General features: G+C 46.4%; 1 protein-coding gene across 1 annotated transcript in view; it reads right to left on the bottom strand.

Moving 5' to 3' along the window:
• LOC145359917 (out at first protein homolog) overlaps nucleotides 1-20009 on the bottom strand; it is a 43459-nt gene extending 23450 nt beyond the window's left edge. Inside the window, exon 1 of the mRNA XM_080214782.1 lies at nucleotides 19652-20009. Within this exon, the coding sequence (XP_080070908.1) occupies nucleotides 19652-19891 (240 nt within the window). The 5' untranslated portion in view covers nucleotides 19892-20009. The remainder of the gene's footprint in view (nucleotides 1-19651) is intronic.
• Between the last annotated feature and the right edge of the window lie 1380 nt (nucleotides 20010-21389).

Here is a 21389-nt window from a genome sequence, read left to right on the forward strand (position 1 = left end):
TGAGGGATTTAGGGTTGTTTTCGTTGGAAAGAAGGCGGCTAAGAGGGGATCTTATTGAAACATATAAGATGATTAGAGGTTTAGATAGGGTGGATAGTGATAGCCTTTTTCCTCGGATGGAGAAAGCTAGCACGAGGGGGCATGGCTTTAAATTAAGGGGGGGTAGCTACAGGACGGATGTCAGGGGTAGGTTCTTTACCCAGCGGGTGGTGAGGGATTGGAATGCCCTGCCTGCTGCAGTTGTAAATGCGTCTAGTTTGGGGGCGTTTAAGAGATCTCTGGATAGGTTTATGGACGAAAAGGGATTGGTATAGGCTAGTGGGTCACTGTTTTTGTAACTGGTCGGCGCAACATCGTGGGCCGAAGGGCCTGTTCTGCGCTGTAATGTTCTATGTTCTATGTTCTAATACCCTGTGCCACCCTGTGGTCCCTTTATATCAGTGACTTCTATTGAACAACTGACATCAAATTAGAACTTAATTGGAAGGTCTGTTAACCCATTCCTAACAACCCACCAATCTGTGGGAACCAGTCCAGAGTCCAAAAAAAATCTGGAAAGTGACCAATGGATCTATTTCCAGGGCACTTCCTTAAATTCTCTGGGATGAAGATTCTCAGACCCAATTTCCCCAAAACCATTTCTCTATTAATACTGATTTCCTTCAACTCCTCACAAAAACTTGTTTCTCTCAGAACTTCTGGTACATTATTCATGTCTTCCTTTGTGAAGACAAAAGCAAAGTGCAAATTTAGTTCCTCAGCCATTTCTTTGTTGCCTGTTATGAATTTTTCCCTTTCTGATTGTCAATCTTTTTCTCTTTAGATATCTATAGAAGCTTTTACAATTAATCGTTATGTCCCGCACCATCTTACTTCCATACTCCATTTTCCCTGTTGTAATCAATTTCTTAGTCCATCTTTACTGAATTTTAAACTGCTCTCAATTCTCCAGTCTATTGCTTTCACTTTGTTTCTTCTTTGAATCTGATACGATCTCTAACAAAAACAGAAAATGCTGGAAAATCTCAGCAAGTCTGATGGCATCTATGGAGAAAGAATACAGCCAACATTTCAAGTCTGGATGATCCTTTATTTACTATCTACCATCTCTAATTTCCCCTGTAAGCCGTGGTTTGTCCACAGTTCCCTGACCACTCTTGTGTCAAACAGGAATAAACAACTTTTGGAGTTTCTTCAATGCCTGCTATTGCCTGTCCACTGTCCTTCCTTTCAGTAATGTTTCCCAGTCCATCATATCTCACAATATCATAATTATCTTAATTGAGATTGAGGACCCTGGTCTCAGAATCAATTACATCATTATCCACCTTGACAAAGAATTCTGTCACATTATGTTCACTCCGCCCCAAAAGGTTCTCCCCCAACTGGACTGCCAACCAATCATTTCTCATTGCACAATACCCAATCCAAGATGGCCTGTACCCTTGTTGGTTCTTCAACATATTTCTGTCCTGTACACATTCCAGAAATTTCTCCTCTATTGTATTGTGACTACTTTGACTCTCCCAATCCATATGCAGATTAAAATTACCCATAATCGCAGATGTTCCTTTAACACATGCATCTGACTTCCTGTCTAATGCTTTTCCCAACATAACCACTACAATTTGGTGCTCTGTATACCACCCCCACCAATTTGTTTTAGCACCTTAACTCGATCCATATAGATTCTTTTTATTATTCGTTCATGGGATGTTGCTGCCTGGCCAGCATTTATTGCCCAACAGGTTTACTTGACAACACAAGCTTTCAGAGTCTCATTCCTTCATCAGGTGAGTGGGAGATGTGTTCACAAACAGGGCATATACAGACACAAACTCAATTTACAAGATAATGGTTGGAATGTGAGTCTTTACAGATATTCAAATCTTAAAAGGTACAGACAACGTGAGTGGAGAGAGGGTTAAGCACAGGTTAAAGAGGTGTGTATTGTCTCCAGACAGGATAGTTAGTGAGATGTTGCAAGCCCAGGCAAGTCGTGGGGGTAACAGATAGTGTGACATGAACCCAAGATCCCGGTTGAGGCTGTCCTCATATGTGCAGAACTTGGCTATCAGTTTCTTCTGATCCAGCAGCACGGTAACACAGCGGTTAGCACTGCTATTTCACAGCTCCAGGGACCTGGATTTGATTCCCGGCTCGGGCCGCTGTCTGTGTGGAGTTTGCATGTTCTCCTCCTGTCTGCGTGGGTTTCCTCCGGGTGCTCCGGTTTCCTCCCACAGTCTAAAGATGTGTGGATTAGGTTGATTGCCCCTTAGTGTCCAGGGATGCGTAGGTTAGAGGGATTAGTGAGTAAAATATGTAGGGATATGGAGGTATGGCCTGGGTGGGATTGTGGTCGGTGCAGACTCAATGGGCCGAAGGGCCTCTTTCTGCACTGCAGGATTTCTATGATTTCTCTGCTCAGCGACTCTGCATTGTTGTGTGTTGTGAAGGCCACCTTGGAGAAAGCTTACCCAAAGATCAGAGGTGGAATGCCCATGACTGCTGAAGTGTTCCCCGACAGGAAGGAAGTTTCTCCTGTAGCAGGGGGGGGGGCGGTGGTAAAGGTTGCCACACATTCTGAAAATATCAGAAGATGTAGTGGTCCAAAGTCCAAATCTGGATTACCAGTCCAGTGACAATACCATCTGCCCCTGGCTTGACACAGATGAATCCCTCTGGACTACAACCAATTTAATTGCAAATAACCTTGGCAACAACCCTTCCAATTTTAAAACATTAACACTTTCAGCATCGGATCTCTCAGAAACGCTCTGTCTGAGGAGATCACTGCAGGAGTTCCTCAGCCCAACAATCTTCAAGTGCTTCATCAATGAGCTTCCTTCCATTATTAGATCAGAAGTGGGGATGTTCGATGATGTTCTGCATCATACAAGATTCCTCAGCTACTGAAGCGGTCCATACCCAAATGCAGCAAGACCTGGACAGTATCCAGGCTTGGGCTGACAAGTGGCAAGTAATATTCGTGCCACACAAGTCTCAAGCAATGACCATCTCCAACAAGACAGAATCTAAACATCTCTACTTGGCATTACCATTGTTGAATCCCCCACCATTAACATCCTGGGGTTGCCATTGACCAGAAACTCAACTGGACAAGCCATATAAATACTGTGACTACCAGAGCAGGTCAGAGGCTAGGAATGCTGTAACAAACTGACCTCCTGACTCCCCAAAGCCTGTCCACCATCTAAAAGGCACAAGTCAGGAATGTAATGGAATACTCTCTGCTTGCCTGGATGAGTGCAGCTCCAACAACACTGAGGAATCCATCCAGCACAAAACAGCCCATTTGATTGGCACCACATCTACAAACATTCATTCTCTCCAATGAACAGTGCCAGCCGTGCGTACCATCTTCAAGATGCACTGCAGGAACTCACCAAGGTGCCTTAGGCAGCATCTTCAAACCTGTGACCACCACCACACAAACACTGGGAGACAAGATCAGCAGATACAAGGGAACACTACTACCTGCAAGTCCCCTACAAGCCACTCACCATTCTGATTTTGAAATAAATCACTGCTCCTTCACTGTCACTGGATCAAAATCCTGGAACTCCCAGTGGGTGGGTATATACCTACACCACATAGACTGCAGCGGTTCAAGAAGGCAACTGACCACCACCTTCTCAAGGGCAATTAGGAATGGGCATTAATGCTGAGCTAGCCAGCGACACCCACATCCTGTGAATGAATAAATTAAACAAAATGCCCTTGGGGCCTGGCCAAAAGCTGGAAAGGCAAGTGAATACCTGATTTTAGGGACACTTAATCCCTAAAGGATCAGGACAAGTTACTGCAAAACCGAGGGCACACCTCGTGCACATATCGTGAGAATCAACCTTAACACCCACCTTCCCATTTGTCAATCTCTCACTGTCATCACCTATGATGCAATACAAGAAAACAGGACTTAAAAACCTGCTGCCTAAACAATTCCAGCAAAGAGCCACACTTAATTACACACTAAACATCAGTAACCTGTCATTCCCCAGAACAATTAAACTCTAAATTAGCAGCGACAGAGGACTGGAGAACAACTAATGTGGGTCCTACTATCTAAGAAAGATTGAAGAGACAAGCCAGGGAACTATAGACCAGTGAGTCTCACATCTGTAGTTGGGAAACTACTGGAGAATATTCTGAAAGAGAGAATCTATCTCCATTTAGAGTGGCAAGGTTTGCTCATGGTTTTGTCAGAGGGAGTTATGTCTAACAAATTTGATTGAATGTTTTGAGCATGTAACCAGGTATGTGGATGAGGGTAGTGTGGTCAATGTAGTTTACATGGATTCCAGCAAAGCCTCTGACAAAGTCCCCCACAGGAGACTTATTAAGGCAAATGCACACGGGATAGAGGGTGACCTGACAAGGTGGATTCATAATTGGCCTAGCAGGAGGAGACAGAGGCTGGTAACAGATGGCTGTTTTAGTGACTGGAGGCCAGTGACCAGTGACATATCACAGGGATCCGTGCTGTGCCCCCTATTTTTCATCATTTATATAATGACATAGGTGGCTATGTGTGTGGGGGGGAGGGGGGGGGAGGCGGAATCAGTAAGTTCGCCGATGACACAAAGATTGGTCGGGTGGTTAACAGCGATGTTGAGTGTCTTGGGCTACAGGAAGATGTAGACGAGATGGTCAAATGGGCGGATAAGTGGCAGATGGAAGTTAACCCTGAAAAGTGTCAGGTGATGCACTTTGAAAGGAGTAATTTGACAAGAAAGTACTCCAAGGTCTGACACTGGGAAGTTCCGAAGAACAAAGGGACTTTAGTATGTTTGTCCATAGATCTCTGAAAGTGGAAGGACGTTAATAGGATGGTGAAGAAGGCAAGTGGCACACTCGTCTTTACCAATCGGGTATAGATTACAAAAGCAGGGAAGTCATGTTGGAGTTGTAAAGAACTTTGGTGAGGCCACAGCTGGAGTAATGTGTGCAGTTCTGGTCGCCACATTATAGGAAGGACGTGAACACACTGGAGGGGGTGCAGAGGAGATTCACCAGGATGCTGCCTGGGATGGAGCATTTAATTTATAAAGAGAGGTTGGATAGGCTTGGGTTGTTTTCTCTAGAGCAGAGAAGACTGAGGGGCGACCTGATTGAGGTATTCAAGATTATAAAGGGCATGGACAGAGTGAATAGGGAGCAGCTGCTCTCCTTAGTGGAAGGGTCAGTTACATAGAATCATAGAACCTACAGTGCAGAAAGAGGCCATTTGGCCCATCGAGTCTGCAACAAACACAATCCCGCCCAGGCCCTATCCCCATATCTCTACATATTATACCCACTAATCCCTCTAACCTACAATCCCTGGACACTAAGAGGAAATTTCTTAGCATGGCCAATCAACCTAACCCACACATCTTTGGACTGTGGGAGGAAATCGGAGTACCCGGAGGAAACCCACATAGACACAAGGAGAATGTGCAAACTCCACACAGACAGTGACCTGAGCCAGGAATCGAACCCAGGACCCTGGAGCTGTGAAGCAGCAGTGCTAACCACTGTGCTACATGCCGCACGGTACAAGGGGACACAAGTTAAAGTGAGGGCTGGGAGGTTTAGGAGGAAATTTGAGGATTAATTATTTTACTCAGAGGGTGGTGAGGGTCTGGAATGCATTGCCTGGGAGGGTGGTGGAGACGGGATGCCTCACATCCTTTAAAAAGTACCTGGATAAGTACTTGGCACGCCATAGCATTCAAGGCTATGGGCCAAGTGCTGGCAAGTGGGATTAGGTGGGCAGGTCAGGGCCTTTCGTGTATTGGTGCAGACTGGATGGGCCGAAGGGCCTCTTCTGCACTGTGATTCTCTGACACATCTGCTGGGCATTTCAACATAAGATGGGGCGGCACAGTGGGTTAGCACTGCTGCCTCTCTGTGCCAGGGACCTGGGTTTGATTCTGGCCTTGGATCACTGTCTGTGTGGAGTTTGCACATTCTCCCCGAGTCTGCGTGGGTTTCCTCCAGGTGCTCCAGTTTCCTCCCACAGTCCAAAGATGTGCGGGTTAGGTGAAGTGGCCATGGTAAACGTGACAGTCGGTGTAGAAGGTATAGGGCCGAGAATGAGAAGTACTACAGTGCAGAAGGAGGCCGTTTGGCCCATCAAGTCTGTACTAACAGCAATCCCACCCAGGCTTTAATCCCATAACCCCATGTATTTATTCTGCAAGTCCCCTGACACTAAGGGACAATTTACAATGGCTGGAATTTTATCTGGGTTCCTGGCACTGTGAGGCAGCAGTGCTAACCACTTTGCCACCATGCCTGGGCAACATACCTCTATCAGCTAGTCTGTGCAGATTGAATGGGCTGAATGGCCTCTTTCTGCACTGTAGGAACTCTATGATTCTAATGTACAAGATGAAACATTTAAAAACAATTCCAAATTAATTTGACAAATTTACCCCCGACTTCCTGCATTGCAGCAGTGTGGGATTGAAGGGACCATAGAGAAAGCCATTATTTCCTACGTAACTTTCCCACTTTTTGCCACTATGTAGAGCTGCAGCAGTGAGGGTTGATCCTCAGGTCAGGGAGAGTTCAGAATGAAATGCACTGAAGCACTGATTCTACACATTTGTTAACAGATTCAATAGAATGTGTTGTGAATGTTCTCCCCATTGAAGAAGTGTTTCTGAATCAAAGAAAATCATACCTCATTCACAGTTATTGAAATCTATTTACAGAGAGGTTGACATGTGGGTAAAACACAGGCACCCTATCCTAATCACAACGGAATGACCCTCCCGGGTCCCCCAATATTATCCAGGTGTATGGAAAGGGACGGAGGAGAGAAATCCATTACCAGAAAGGGTGGTCTCGAGTCACCGAACAGAGTAACTGATCGAGAAAGAACCTGCTGAAAAACTAAACGGGTCGGGGCTGAGGTCACTGGATAGAGAATGGGGGTAGAGTGTGGGAACTGGGGGCAAATGGAATAAGTGGGAAGGAAATGAGGTGTGGAGGAGGAGGATACGCCTAAAAATAACTCCAATCCAAGAAAATCTCCCAGCAGCCAAAGATGGCAAGCAGAGTACAGGCAGAGTGAGTCACAAGATGAGTTTCAGGAATGTGGCCAGCTTTTTTTGATAATTGAAAAGTCACAAATAATCAGTGTCTTTTATTCTGCCAATTCTGATGTCTTTCCAATGCAAATCCATGATTGAAGGGGATGAGGCATTCAGCTCTCAGGGAGCTGTGACCCTGACATTAATACAAAGATCTGCACCACCCCTCCTTAAATTGACCATCTCACTTAGCAAGATCTCCTGCCTATCTCTGGAATCACTTCCAGCCACAGAATGTTCCAAGATCTCTGCGCTTCTCTAACTCTGGTCTCTTGAATATTTTAATCACTCCTCCTTCAGTAGTTGTGCCATCAGCTGCCTGGGCCCTAAACTCTGGAATTCGCTCCCTCAATCTCTCAACCTCCCTATTCTCCTTTAAGATGCTGCTTAAAAACTACCTCTTTGACCCTACCTTAATATTGGCTTACACAGCACAAGGTCAGCATTTATTTAATTATGTCTTTGTGAAGCACCATCAAAGTTATAGTGCAGGTTAGTGTTGATAGCCATCGAACTGTATTGCAACGTAAAGCACATGTTGATTCTTATTTATCTGCTTTGTCAAATTGTATTCAAGATTAACCCTTTCTGCATAGTTCTCCCACAAACTTTTATGACACTTTGTGAGGGTTTTGAACTGTACACAAGTTTCTGGGATTTAAACTGGACACAACTCAAGATGCAGTCAGACTCACTGAGCAAGCACAAAACTGATCAAATTCTCAAAAGATGGAGATGAATGAATGCATTTCTGGGATTGTTGAGCTCAGAAGCACAGCTGCTCATCAGATCCACTATTTAAAACACAAACACAGTAAACTTCTACCAGATTCCGATAATATTTATAATTCCAATACAAGAAGCTGAAAATTCAGATAATTCCCATGATACTTTGTTTAGAGTTGGGCTTCTTGACATTGGTTATGATAATCTTTCTCTGAGCAGTGAAGTACAAACATTAATTATAAAACCAACCAAATCAATAACCAGGGCCCAACAGGAGGCACAGACACAAGCTCTGCAACTGCCAAAAAATTAATGTCCACACCATCACAAATTTGTAAATAGACTTCTGCTCAATTACAGGCTGTTTCTGCAACACTGTCCACCCTCCAGCAGAATAAGACAATCCCAATTTAGTAGGAGATGGTTTGTTAACTCTGCACCAATTCCTGCTCCCCAACTGACTGAGAATCTCTCCTGTTGTTCACCATCGTAAACAAGCTGCAGAATTTTTGTTTTGCATTTTCATGGGACATGGGTATCATTGGCTAGGCGAACATTTTTATAACCTATCCCTAAGTGCCTTTGAGAAGGTGGAGATGACAGCCTGCTCCAGTCCATATGGTACAGGTCTGGAAGAAGGTGAAACAAAAGGAAAATTGTTGGGAGGTGGAAAAAGAGGAAGACACAATCAGAATGGGAGATGAATGCAGGGATTGATGGCAACACTTTGCAATTCCTCTCAGATTGTTTGACCAATGTCTGAGATTTGAATGAGCAGCTGTTGCCTCAAAGTCAACCATTTAACCATAAAACGTTACAGCACAAAAAGCAGCCCTTCAGCCCACCTTATCCATGCCAATCCGAAGAAACCCAGGTGCTCTAACCAATCCCATCTTTCTACGACTATGTGGCCAAATTCCTCTACAACTCAATTTTAAAGTTAGCTGATGACACCACCATAGTGGGTTGGATCTCAAACAATGACAAGACAGAGTATAGAAAAGAGAGAATCTGGTGAATTGGTGCAATGACAATAAAAGAACATACATAGAACATAGAACAGTACAGCACAGTACAGGCCATTCGGCCCTCAATGTTGTGCCGAGCTATGTCCGAACCCAAGATCAAGCTATCCCACTCCCTTTCATTCCGGAGTGCTCCATGTGCCAATCCAATAACCGCTTGAAAGTTCCTAAAGTGTCCGACTCCACTATCACAGCAGGCAGTGCATTCCACACCCCAACCACTCTCTGAGTAAAGAATCTACCTTGGACATCCCTCCTATATCTCCCACCATGAACCTTATAGTTATGCCCCCTAGTAACAGCTACATCCACCCGAGGAAATAGTCTCTGAACTTTCACTCTATCTATCCCCCTCATCATCTTATAAACCTCTATTAAGTTGCTCCTCAAAGAGAAAAGTCCCAGCTCCCTCAACCAGGCAGCATCCTGGTAAATCTCCTCTGCACTCTCTCCAATGCTTCCACATCCTCCTTATAGTGAGGTGACCAGAACTGAACACAATATTCCAAATGTGGTCTCACCAACATCCAGTATAGTTGCAGCATAACCCCACAGCTCTTAAACTCAAACCCCCTGTTAATAAACACTAACACACTATAAGCCTTCTTCACGGTTCTATCCACTTGAGTAGCAACCTTCAGAGATCTGTGGATATGAACCCCAAGATCTCTCTGTTCCTCCATATTCCTCAGAATCCTGCTGTTGACCCTGTAATCAGCATTCAAGTTTGTCCTACCAAAGTAAATCACCTCACACTTATCAGGGTTAAACTCCATCTGCCACTTTTCAGCCCAGCTCTGCATCCTATCAATGTCTCTTTGTATCTTGCACCTCATCCACTACTCCTCCAATCTTGGTGTCATCAGCAAATTTACTAACCCACCCTTCAGCCCCCCTCTTCCAAGTCATTGATAAAAATCACAACTAGCAGAGGACCCAGCACTGAACCCTGTGGTACACCACTGGTAATTGGTCTCCAGTCTGAAAAATTTCCATCCACCACCACCCTCTGTCTTCTATGATACAGCCAGTTACTTATCCAATCGGCCAAATTTCCCTCTATCCCACACCTCCTTACTTTCTTCATGAACCTACCATGGGGAAGCTTATCAAACGCCTTACTAAAATCCATGTATACGACATCAACTGCTCTACCTTCATCCACACACTTAGTTACCTCCTCAAAGAATTCAATCAAATTTGTGAGGCAGGACTTGCCCCTCACGAAACCATGCTGACTATCCTGGATTAAGCTGCATCTTTCCAAGTGGTCATAAATCCTATCCCTCAGGACCTTTTCCATTAGCTTACCGAGCACCAAAGAAAGACTAACTGGCCTATAATTACCAGGGTCATTCCAATTTCCTTTCTTGAAGAGAGGAACAACACTCGCCACTCTCCAGTCTTCTGGCACAATCCCCGAGGACAGTGAGGACCCAAAGATCAAAGCTAAAGGCTCCGCAAGCTCATCCCTTGCCTCCCAAAGTATCCTAGGATGTATCCCATCTGGCCCAGGGGACTTACCCACCCTCAGGTTTTTCAAAATTGCTAATACATCTTCCCTCAGAACATCTACCTCCTCCATCCTATCAGCCTGTATCACACACACATCCTCAAAAACAAGGCCCTTGGTGAACATTGAAGAAAAGTATTCATTCAACACCTCTCCTATCTCTTCTGACTCCATGCACAAGTTCCCACTACTATCCGTGACCGGCCCTAACCTCACGCTGGTCATTCTTTTATTTCTCACATGATTAAAAAGCCTTGGGGTTTTCCTTTATCCGACCCGCCAAGGACTTCTCATGTCCCCAGCTAGTTCTCCTAAGCCCTTTTTTAACTCATTCCTAGCTACCTTGTAACCCTCAAGTGACCCAACTGAACCTTGTTTTTTTATCCTTACCTACACTTCTTTTTAACTCTTAACAAGACATTCAACCTCCTTTGTGAATAATAGTTCCCTCACATGGCCATTTCCTCCCTGCCTGAGGGGGACATACCTATCAAGGACGCACAGTATTTGTTCCTTGAACAAGCTCCACTTTTCGTTTGTGCCCACACCTGACAGTTTCTGTTCCCATCTTATGCTCCCTAATTCTTGCCTAATCACATCATAATTACTCCTGCCCCAATTATAAACCTTGCCCTGCCGTGTGACCCTATTCCTCTTCATTGCAATAATGAAAGACAGAGAATTGTGGTCACTATCTCCAAAATTCTCTCCCACAAACAAATCTAACACTTGGCCCGATTCATTACCCAATACCAAGTCCAATGTGGTCCCACCTCTTGTCGGCTTATCCATATATTGTGTCAGGAAACCCTCCTGCACACACTGTACAAAAACTGCCCCTCCTCAATGTCAACAAAACGAAGGAAATAGTCGTCAACTTCAGGAAGTGCAGTGGAGGACATGCCCCTGTCTACATCAATAAGGATGAAGTAGCAATGGTCCAAAGCTTCAAGCTTTTAGGTGTCCAGATCACCACCAACTTGTCCTGGTCGCTCCATACTGATACTATTGTTAAGAAAGCCCATTGACGCCTCTACTTTCTCAGAAGATTAAGGAAATTTGGCATGTCTAGTATAATTCTCACCAACTTTTACAGATGCGTCATAGAACGTATCTTTCTGGTTGCATCATAGCTTGGTATGGCTCCTGCTCTGTCCAAGACCTCAAGAAACTACAAAGAGTTGTAAATGAGCCCAGTCCATCAAACAACCAGCCTCCTATCCATTGACACTGCCTACACTTCCCGCTGCCTCGGAAAAGCAACCAGCATAACTAAAGACCCACATATCTCAGCCATACTCTCTTCCCCCTTCTTCCATCGGGAAAAAGGTACAGAGGTCTCTGACGTACTGAACGACTCAAGAACAGCTTCTTCCCTACTGCCGTCAGACTTTTGAACGGACCTACTTTGCACTAAGTTGATCTTTCTCTATACCCTAGCAATGACTGTAACACTACATTATACACTCTCTCCTTTCCTTTTCAATGTACATTATGCTTTGTCTGTACATCGCAACAAACAATACTTTTTATTGTATACTAATATATGTGACAATAATAAATCAAATTCCTGCACCCGACTCATAGCCCTGTAGCTTACACCACTTAAGCTGCAGATCCAGGTACTTTTTGAAAAGAGTTTAGGGTTCCTGCTTCGACCACCAGTCTGGGCAGTGAATTCCAGACACCCATCAACCTCTGCATAAAAAAGTTCTTCTTCATGTTTCCTCTACACCTACTGTCATTTATCTTGACTTTATGTCTCCTGATTCTAGAATTCTCCACCAAGGGAAACAATTTTATTATGTCAACTCTATCTTTTCCACTCAATTTTGAGCAGCTCTTTCAAGACATCACAGCCTTCTGTGGCAATGAATTCCACAGATTCACCACCCTCTGGCTGAAGAAATTCCACCTCATCTTGGTTCTAAAGGATTGCCCCTTTACTCTGAGGTCATGTCCTCGGATCCTAGTCTCTCCAACTAATGGAAACATCTTCCCCACACCCACTCTATCCAGGCCTTTCATTATTCTGTACGTTTCAATGAGATCCCTTCTCATCTTTCTAAACTCCATCAAGTACAGACCCAGAGTCCTCAGACGCTCCTCATACATCAAGCTTTTCATTATGGGATCATTCTCGTGAACCTTCTTTGAATTCTCTCCAGGACCAGCACATCCATCCTTCGATTCAGGACCCAAAATTGCTCACACATTCCAAATTTGGCCTCACCAGAGCCTATAAAGCCTCAGCAGTGCATCCCTGCTTTTGTATTCTAGTCCTCTCGAAAGGAATGCTAACGTTGCATTTAACTTCCTAACTCAATCTGCAAGTTATCCTTAAGAGAATCCTGAACAAGGACTCCTAAGTCTCTTTGTGCTTCCAATTTCCAAATTCTCTCTCCATTCAGAAAATAGTCTACACCTCTATTCTTCCTACCAAAATGTGCAATCTCACAGTTTCCTACATTGTATTGCATCAGGGCACTGCTTTACCCACTCTCCTACTCTGCCCGATTCCTCCTGCATCCTACCACTTCGTCAATACTACCTGTCCCTCTGCCTACCTTTGTATCATCTGCAAATTTGGCCACAATGCCCTGGTTCCTCCACTGGAGTTTAATGCGGAGAAGTGTGAGGTAATTCACTTTGGTAGGAATAACAGATGTGTCGAGTATAGGGCTAACGGGAGGACTTTGAATAGTGTGGATGAACAGAGGGATCTAGGTGTATGGGTACATAGATCCCTGAAAGTTGGGACTCAAGTAGATAAGGTTGTTAAGAAGGCATACGGTGTCTTGGCGTTTATTGGTAGGAGGATTGAATTTAGGAGTCGCAGCGTCATGTTGCAACTGTACACAACTCTGGTGCGGCCGCACTTGGAGTACTGTGTGCAGTTCTGGTCCCCACATTACAGGAAGGACGTGGAGGCTTTGGAGAGGGTGCAGAGGAGGTTTACCAGGATGTTGCCTGGTATGGAGGGGAGGTCCTATGAGGAGAGACTGAGGGATTTGGGGTTGTTTTCGCTAGAAAGAAGGCAGCTAAGAGGGGATCTTATTGAAACATATAAGATGATTAGAGGTTTAGATAGGGTGGACAGTGATAGCCTTTTTCCTCGGATGGAGAAAGCTAGCACAAGGGGGCATGGCTTTAAATTAAGGGGGGGGTAGTTATAGGACGGATGTCAGGGGTAGGTTCTTTACCCAGAGGGTGGTGAGGGATTGGAATGCCCTGCCTGCTGCAGTTGTAAATGCGCCTAGTTTGGGGGCGTTTAAGAGATCCGTGGATAGGTTTATGGACGAAAAGGGATTGGTTTAGGTTAGTGGGTCATTGTTTTTTAACTGGTCGGTGCAACATCGTGGGCTGAAGGGCCTGTTCTGCGCTGTAATGTTCTATGTTCTATCTAGATCATTTATGTATAGAGTGAAAAGTTGTGATCCCAACACTGACCTCTGTGAAACTCCATTAGTCACCAGCTGCCATTCTGAAAAGGACCCCTTTGTCCCCACTCTCTGCCTTCTATCAGTCAGCCAATCTTCCATAGAATCCCTACAGTGCAGGAGGCCACTTGGTCCATCGAGCCTGCACTGACAACAAATCCCACTCAAACCTATCCCTGTAACCCCATGTATTTACCCTGCTAGTCTCCCTGACACTAAGGAGCAATTGAGCATTGAATATGGCCAATCCACCTAACCCACACATTTTCTATCCATGCCAGTACCTTGCCTCTAACACCATGGGCTCTCATCATGCTCAGCAGCCTCCTGTGTGGCACCCTGTCAAAGGCCTTCTGGAAATCCGAGTAGCTAGCATCCACTGGCTCTCCTTTGTCTAACCTGCTCGTTATCTCCTCAAAGAATTCTCACAGATTTGTCAGGCATGACCTCCCCTTGAAACCATGCTGACTTCACTCTATTTTACCGTGCACTTCCAAGATTTCTGAAATCTCAACCTTAATAATGTACTCTAAAATCTTGCCAGTTACCAAGGTCAGACTAACCAGCCTGTAATTGCCCATCTTTTGCCTCCTTTCTCTACACTATCCACTACTCAACCAATCTTTGTGTCATCTGCAAATTTTCCAATAATGCCTCCCATGTTCACATCCAAATCATCATAGAATCATAAAGCCCTACAGTGCAGAAAGAGGCCCTTCGGCCCATCGAGTCTGCACCAAACACAATCCCACCCAGGCCCTACCCCATATCCCTACATATTATCCCCACTAATCTCTCTAACCTATGCATCCCTGGACACTAAGGGGCAATTTCTTAGCATGGCCAATCAACCTAACCCGCACATCTTTGGATTGTGGAAGGAAACCTGAGTACCCGGAGGAAACCCATGCAGACACGAGGAGAATTTGCAAACTCCACACAGACAGTGACCCAAGCCAGGAATGGAACCCAAGACCCTGGAGCTGTGAAGCAGCAGTGCTAACCACTGTGCTACCGTGCCACCCCGTTAATATATATGACACAAACAGCAATGGTCCCAACACAGAACCTTGTGGAGCCTCACTTGAAACAATTTTACATTCAGAAGGGCAGCCGTTATCCTCTGTTTCCTGTTGCTAAGCCAACTTTTGACCCAGTCTGCTATATTTTTGATTTGATTTATTATGTATTAGCATACAGTGAAAAGTATTGTTTCTTGCATGTATACCATTCATACAGAAGGAAATGAGAGAGTGGAGAATGTAGTGTTACAGCCATAGCTAGGGTTTAGAGAAAGATCAACGTAATGCAAGGTAAGTCCATTCAAAAGTTTGACAGCAGCAGGGAAGAAACTGTTCTCGAGTTGGTTGGTACGTGACCTCAGACTTTTGTATCATTTTCCCAATAGAAGAAGGTGGAAGAGAGAATGATCGGGGTGCTTGGGGTCCTTAATTATGCTGGCTGCTTTGTAGAGTTCGGCACAAATGAGGATGGCCGCAACCGGGATCTTGGGCTCATGTCACACTATCTGTAACCCCCACGACTTGCCTGAACTTGCAAAATCTCACTAACGGTCCTGTCTGGAGACGATACACATCTCTTTAACCTGTGCTTAACGCTCTGTCCGCTCAAATTGTCTGTACCCTTAAGACTTGATTACCTGTAAAGACGCGCAATCCAACCGTTATTTTGTAAATTGAGTTTGTCTTTATATGCCCTGTTTGTGAACTGAAATCCCACTCACCTGATGAAGGAGCAGCGAACGGTCCAAAAGCTAGTGGCTTTTGCTACCAAATAAACCTGTTGGACTTTAACCTGGTGTTGTAAGACTTGATGTGGAGATGCCGGCATTGGACTGGGGTAAACACAGTAAGAAGTCTGACAACACCAGGTTTAAGTCCAACCAATTTATTTGATAGTAAAGCTTGTGAGTTTACTATCAAATAAATCGATTGGACTTAAACCTGGTGTTGTCAGGTTTCTTGCTGTTGTAAGGCTTCTTACTGCTTTGCTGAGGTAGCAGGAAGTGTTTGTGTGACGGATTGGGCTACATTCCCAACCTTTTGTAGTTCCTTGCGATCTTGGGCAGAGCAGGAGCCCATACCAAGCTGTGATACAACCAGAAAGAATGCTTTCTACGGTGCATCTGTAAAAGTTGGTGAGAGTCATAGCTGACATGCCAAATTTTCTTAGTCTTCTGAGAAAGTAGAGGTGTTAGTGGGCTTTCTTAACAATAGTGTCGGCATGGGGTCGGGGGGGGAGGGGGGGCGGAGGGGAGAGGGACTCAGACAGGTTGTTGATGATCTGGACACCTAAAAACTTGAAGCTCTCGACCTTTTCTACATTGTCCCCATTGATGTAGACAGGGGCATGTTCTCCTTTATGCTTTCTGAAATCGATGACAATCTCCTTTGTCTTGTTGACATTGAGGGAGAGATTATTGTTGCCCACACCAGTTCACCAGATTCTCTATCCCATTTCTGGATTCTGTTTCGTCATGGTGGGGCAGGCTCAAAGGGCTAGATGGCCTACTCCTGCTCCTATTTCTTATGTTCTTATTATCTGAGATCTGACCCACTACAGTGGTGTCATCAGCAAACTTGAAAATCGAATTGGTGGGGAATTTGACCGCACAGTCATAGGTGTGTAAGGAGTATAGTAGAGGGCTGAGAACACAGCCTTATGAGGCACTGCTGTTCAGGATTAAGGTGGTGGAGGTTATTACCCTGTATCCAATGGGCTTTTACTTTTTTGACCAATCTGGGACCTTATCAAATGCCTTGTTGAAATCCATGTACACAACATTCACTGCACTGTCTTCATCAACCTTCTTGTCACTTCCTCTAAGAATTCAGTCAGATTTGTGAGGCAAGAGTTTCCTTTAACAAACCCCTGCTAGCCATCCCTGACCAGTCCATATCTTTCTACATGACAGTTAATCCTCTCAGGATTGATTCCACTAATTTGCCCACCACTGATGTAAAACTAGCTGGCCTAGGATTGTTTGGCATTTCCTTCAATTCCTTTTTAAACAAGGACCTATGTTTGTATTTCTCCAGTCCTCCGGTATCTCCTCTATCGAGTGAGGATTGGAAAATCATCCTCAGATCATCTGCTATCTCCTTCATGACCTCCTTCAGCAGCCTCGGAATCAATCCATCTGATCCTAGCGACTTATCAACTTTCAAGGATTCCAATCTTTGAGTCTTTCCTCTCTCTTTATGATTCTCCTGTCCAATAACTCACAGTGTTCCTGCTGGAATACTAAATCTGCATCATCCCTTTCCTTTGTAAACACAGAGACAAAATATTTATTTAAAACTCTTTCCACATCCTCTGCATCTATATATAAATTTCCTTCTTTGTAAGGCCATAAGATACAGGAGCAGAATGAGGCCACTCGGCCCATCGAGTCTGCTCCCCCATTCGATCATGGTGATCTTTTTCTCATCCCCATTCTCCTGCCTTTTCCCCATAACCCCTGATCTCCTTATCAATCAAGAACCTATCTATCTCTGTCTTAAAGACACTCAGTGACCTGGCCTCCACAGCCTTCTGCAGGAAAGAGTTCCACAGATTCACCACCCTCTGACTGAAGAAATTCCTCCTCATCTCTGTTTTAAAGGATTGTCCCTTTAGCCTGAGGTTGTGCCCTCTGGTTCTAGTTTTTCCTACTGCTGGAAACATCCTCTCCACGTCCACTCTATCCAGGCCTCGCAGTATCCTGCAAGTTTAAATAAGACCTGTACAAACAGGACAGTTTGCACCTGAACCAGAGGGACAACAATATCCTGGGAGGGAAATTTGCTACGGCTCTTCGGCAGCGGGGGGGGGGGGGGGGGGGGTGGTTTAAACTAATTTGTCAGGGGGATGGGAAAACGAGCTTTAGTCCAAACGAATACACTGCCTGCTGTGATAGTGGAGTCAGACACTTTAGGAACTTTCAAGCGGTTATTCGATAGGCACATGGAGCACTCCAGAATGATAGGGAGTGGGATAGCTTGATCTTGGGTTTGGACATAGCTCGGCACAACATCGAGGGTCGAAGGGCCTGTACTGTGCCGTACTGGTCTATGTTCGATGTTCTAAGATTCCTCCTCATCCTTCTAAGCTCCGAGTACAGACCCAGAGTCCTCAACTGTTCCTTACATAACAAGCTCTTCATTCCGGAGATCATTCTTGTGAATCTCCTTGGGACCCTTTCCAAGACCAGCACATCCTTCCTTAGATATGGGGCCCAAAACTGCTCACAATACTCCAAATGGGGTCAGACCAGAGCCTTATACAGACTCAGAAGTCCATCCCTGCTCTTGTATTCTAGACCTCGCGACATGAATGCTAACATTGCATTTGCCTTCCTAACTACCAACCAAACCTGCACGTTAACCTTAAGAGAATCTTGAACAAGGACTTCCAAGTCCCTTTGTGCTTCTGATTTCCTAAGCATTTTCCACAGATTTATCCATTAGCAGTGCTGGCTAGTCCATCTCAGCCAAACCCCTTTCTCATTCCTACAAAAATTGCCTGTCCCGCGTTCAAAGTTTTTATTCCAGCTTTCTTGCTGTCCTTTCCCACAGTACTGCTAAATATAACTGAATTGTGATCACCATCCCTGTTAAGGCCGCCAACTGCCACTTCACTCACTTGGCCTTCTTCGTTCCCCAAGTCTAAGTCTGGAATTGCATCTCCTTTCATTGGGTTTGTCACTAATTGGTTGAAAAAAATTCCTGGACACACTGCATGGATTCTTTTCCCTCAGTGCCCCTTATAATGTCTGAATCCCAGTTGATATCGGGATAGTTAAAGTCTCTGATTATTATTGCCCTCTTGTTCTTACAGGCAGAAATTTGCCTCATATTTGTTCTTCTATCTCCCTTTTGCTATTTTGGGGTGTGTAGTATATCCCCAATCATGTAACTGCACCTTTTAATGTCTAAATTCAACCTATAATTGGTTGACCTGTTTAGCACATCATCCCTTCTCACAACCAGAATTGATTCTTTAACCATTAGTGCTACTTTCCCTCCTTTTTTATCTCCCACTGTATTGTGTCTGAAGAATCTATAACTAGGGATATTGAGCTGCCAATTTTGCCCCTCCTTTACTCAGGTTTCCATTATAGCAATGAAATCATGCTGCCATGTGTCCTTAACTCTCCTCTGCCTTGTTTGTAATCTTTCTTGCATTGAAGTATAAACAGTTTAACCCTGTCAATTTCCCTTGCTGGACACTTTTCAAACTTTGCTTCTCCTGTAATTCCAACTTTCTCCCTACATCTTCAACATCATTCACTGATGTTCTACCTCCATTTTCCCGATCTGAATCTGACCCTGCTCCTGGGATCCCATCATCTCACCACACGAGTTTAAACTGAACTATGTTCACAGCCCACCCCGTTTTCACCACTGATCTCACCCCTTCTTTGGCCCCTCTTCCTGGCAGAGTCCAACTTTTGAGTGCCGACTACCCCCGCCTGACACTCTGCTGCTGTCACTAATACAATGAGAACGTGGCAGTGACAAGGAAGCAGAATCTCTGACTTACAAAATGTGTCCCATTATCACCACTGGCTGCACATTATACACCAACTGAGACTCCACGAAATTTGGACTGTTTGCCTCCTGCCCGCAGGGTAGAAGTGTCTCTAAATCAGTCCCAGTGTGGGGTGGTGGATGTCCCTGTACCCAGGGGGGTAGGGGAGGGGATGAGTTGGGGTGTACACTGCCCCAGTTGTCCCGAAGATGGGGGGTCTCCCTCCCGACGGGGGGGGGGTCTCCCTCCCGACGGGGGGGGGGGTCTCCTCCCTCCCCGCGGTTGGGGGGGGGGGTCTCCTCTCGCTCCTACCTGTCTGAAGTCGGCGATCAGGGTGATGAGGCTGCCGTCTCCTCTCTTGAACTCGATGCTGATGGAGTCCTGGTCAGTATCGGCTTCCAGAGTCTCCTCGGCCACTTGTCCATCGGCCAAGCGGACCCGGACCCGGAGCCCCGCGGCTGCGGCCACCGCCTGTGCCGGTCCCGGGAGCAGCAGCGCGGCCAGGATCAGCCGGAGCAGCGGCCCCGAGCCCGGGGGGGACAGGAGCCGCATCACCGGCACCAAACTCAGCAAGTTCCCCAAACTCGGCACCAACTCCCCGGGAACCCCGGCGGCATCGCCCCGGAGCCGGGACACTCCCCCCGGGACAGACCCCAAACTCCCCCCGGATCCCGGGACACTCCCCCCGGGACAGACCCCAAACTCCCCCCGGATCCCGGGACACTCCCCCCGGGACAGATCCCAAATCCCGGGCGGATCCCAAATCCCGGGCGGATCCCAAACTCCCGGAATCTGGGAAGAAACTTTTTTTCAGTTTCTCCTCCCGGGAATTCCCGTCACTTCCTGCAGCTCCGCCCCCACTCCGCAAAAAACCCCAAACCCCCCCTTCCCGGGGGAGAATATCCCCAAACAGGGGCATTACCCCCACCCCAAACAGGGGGCATTACCCCCACCCCCAACAGGGGCATTACCCCCACCCCAAACAGGGGCATTACCCCCACCCCAAACAGGGGGCATTACCCCCACCCCAAACAGGGGCATTACCCCCACCCCAAACAGGGGGCATTACCCCCACCCCAAACAGGGGCATTACCCCCACCCCAAACAGGGGGCATTACCCCCACCCCCAACAGGGGCATTACCCCCACCCCAAACAGGGGGCATTACCCCCACCCCAAACAGGGGCATTACCCCCACCCCAAACAGGGGGCATTACCCCCACCCCAAACAGGGGCATTACCCCCACCCCAAACAGGGGGCATTACCCCCACCCCAAACAGGGGGCATTACCCCCACCCCAAACAGGGGGCATTACCCCCACCCCAAACAGGGGCATTACCCCCACCCCAAACAGGGGGCATTACCCCCACCCCAAACAGGGGCATTACCCCCACCCCAAACAGGGGGCATTACCCCCACCCCAAACAGGGGGCATTACCCCCACCCCAAACTGGGGGCATTAACCCCCCAAACAGGGGCATTACTCCCCCACCCCAAATAAGAACATAAGAAATAGGAGCAGGAGTAGGCCATCTAGCCCTTCGAGCCTGCCCCGCCATTCAATAAGATCATGGCTAGGGGGCATTAACCCCCCATCCCAAACAGGGGACATTAACCCCCAAAACAGGGGGCATTACCCGCCCACCTCAAACAGAGGGCTTTAACCCCCCCCAAACAGGGGCATTACCCCCCCACCCCAAACAGGGGGCATTAACACCCCAAACAGGGGGCATTACCCGCCCACCTCAAACAGAGGGCTTTAACCCCCCCAAACAGGAGGCATTACCCCCCCACCCCAAACAGGGGGCATGAACCTCCCAAACAGGGGGCATTACCCCCCAAACAAGGGGCATTACCCCCCACCCCAAACAGGGGCATTAACCCCCCACCCCAAATAGGGGCATTAACCCCCCACCCCAAACAGAGGGCATTACCCCCACCCCAAACAGGATAATCAACATCACATCAAAGGAAGTAATAACAGGAGCCTCAAACTCTATATCAGGGACAGACACTACCAATGGGGTCAATCCTTGATCCCAGGAAATGT

Source organism: Carcharhinus amblyrhynchos, chromosome 29, assembly GCF_965287045.1.
Source record: "Carcharhinus amblyrhynchos chromosome 29, sCarAmb.v2.hapA, whole genome shotgun sequence".
Taxonomy (NCBI): Eukaryota; Metazoa; Chordata; class Chondrichthyes; order Carcharhiniformes; family Carcharhinidae; genus Carcharhinus; species Carcharhinus amblyrhynchos.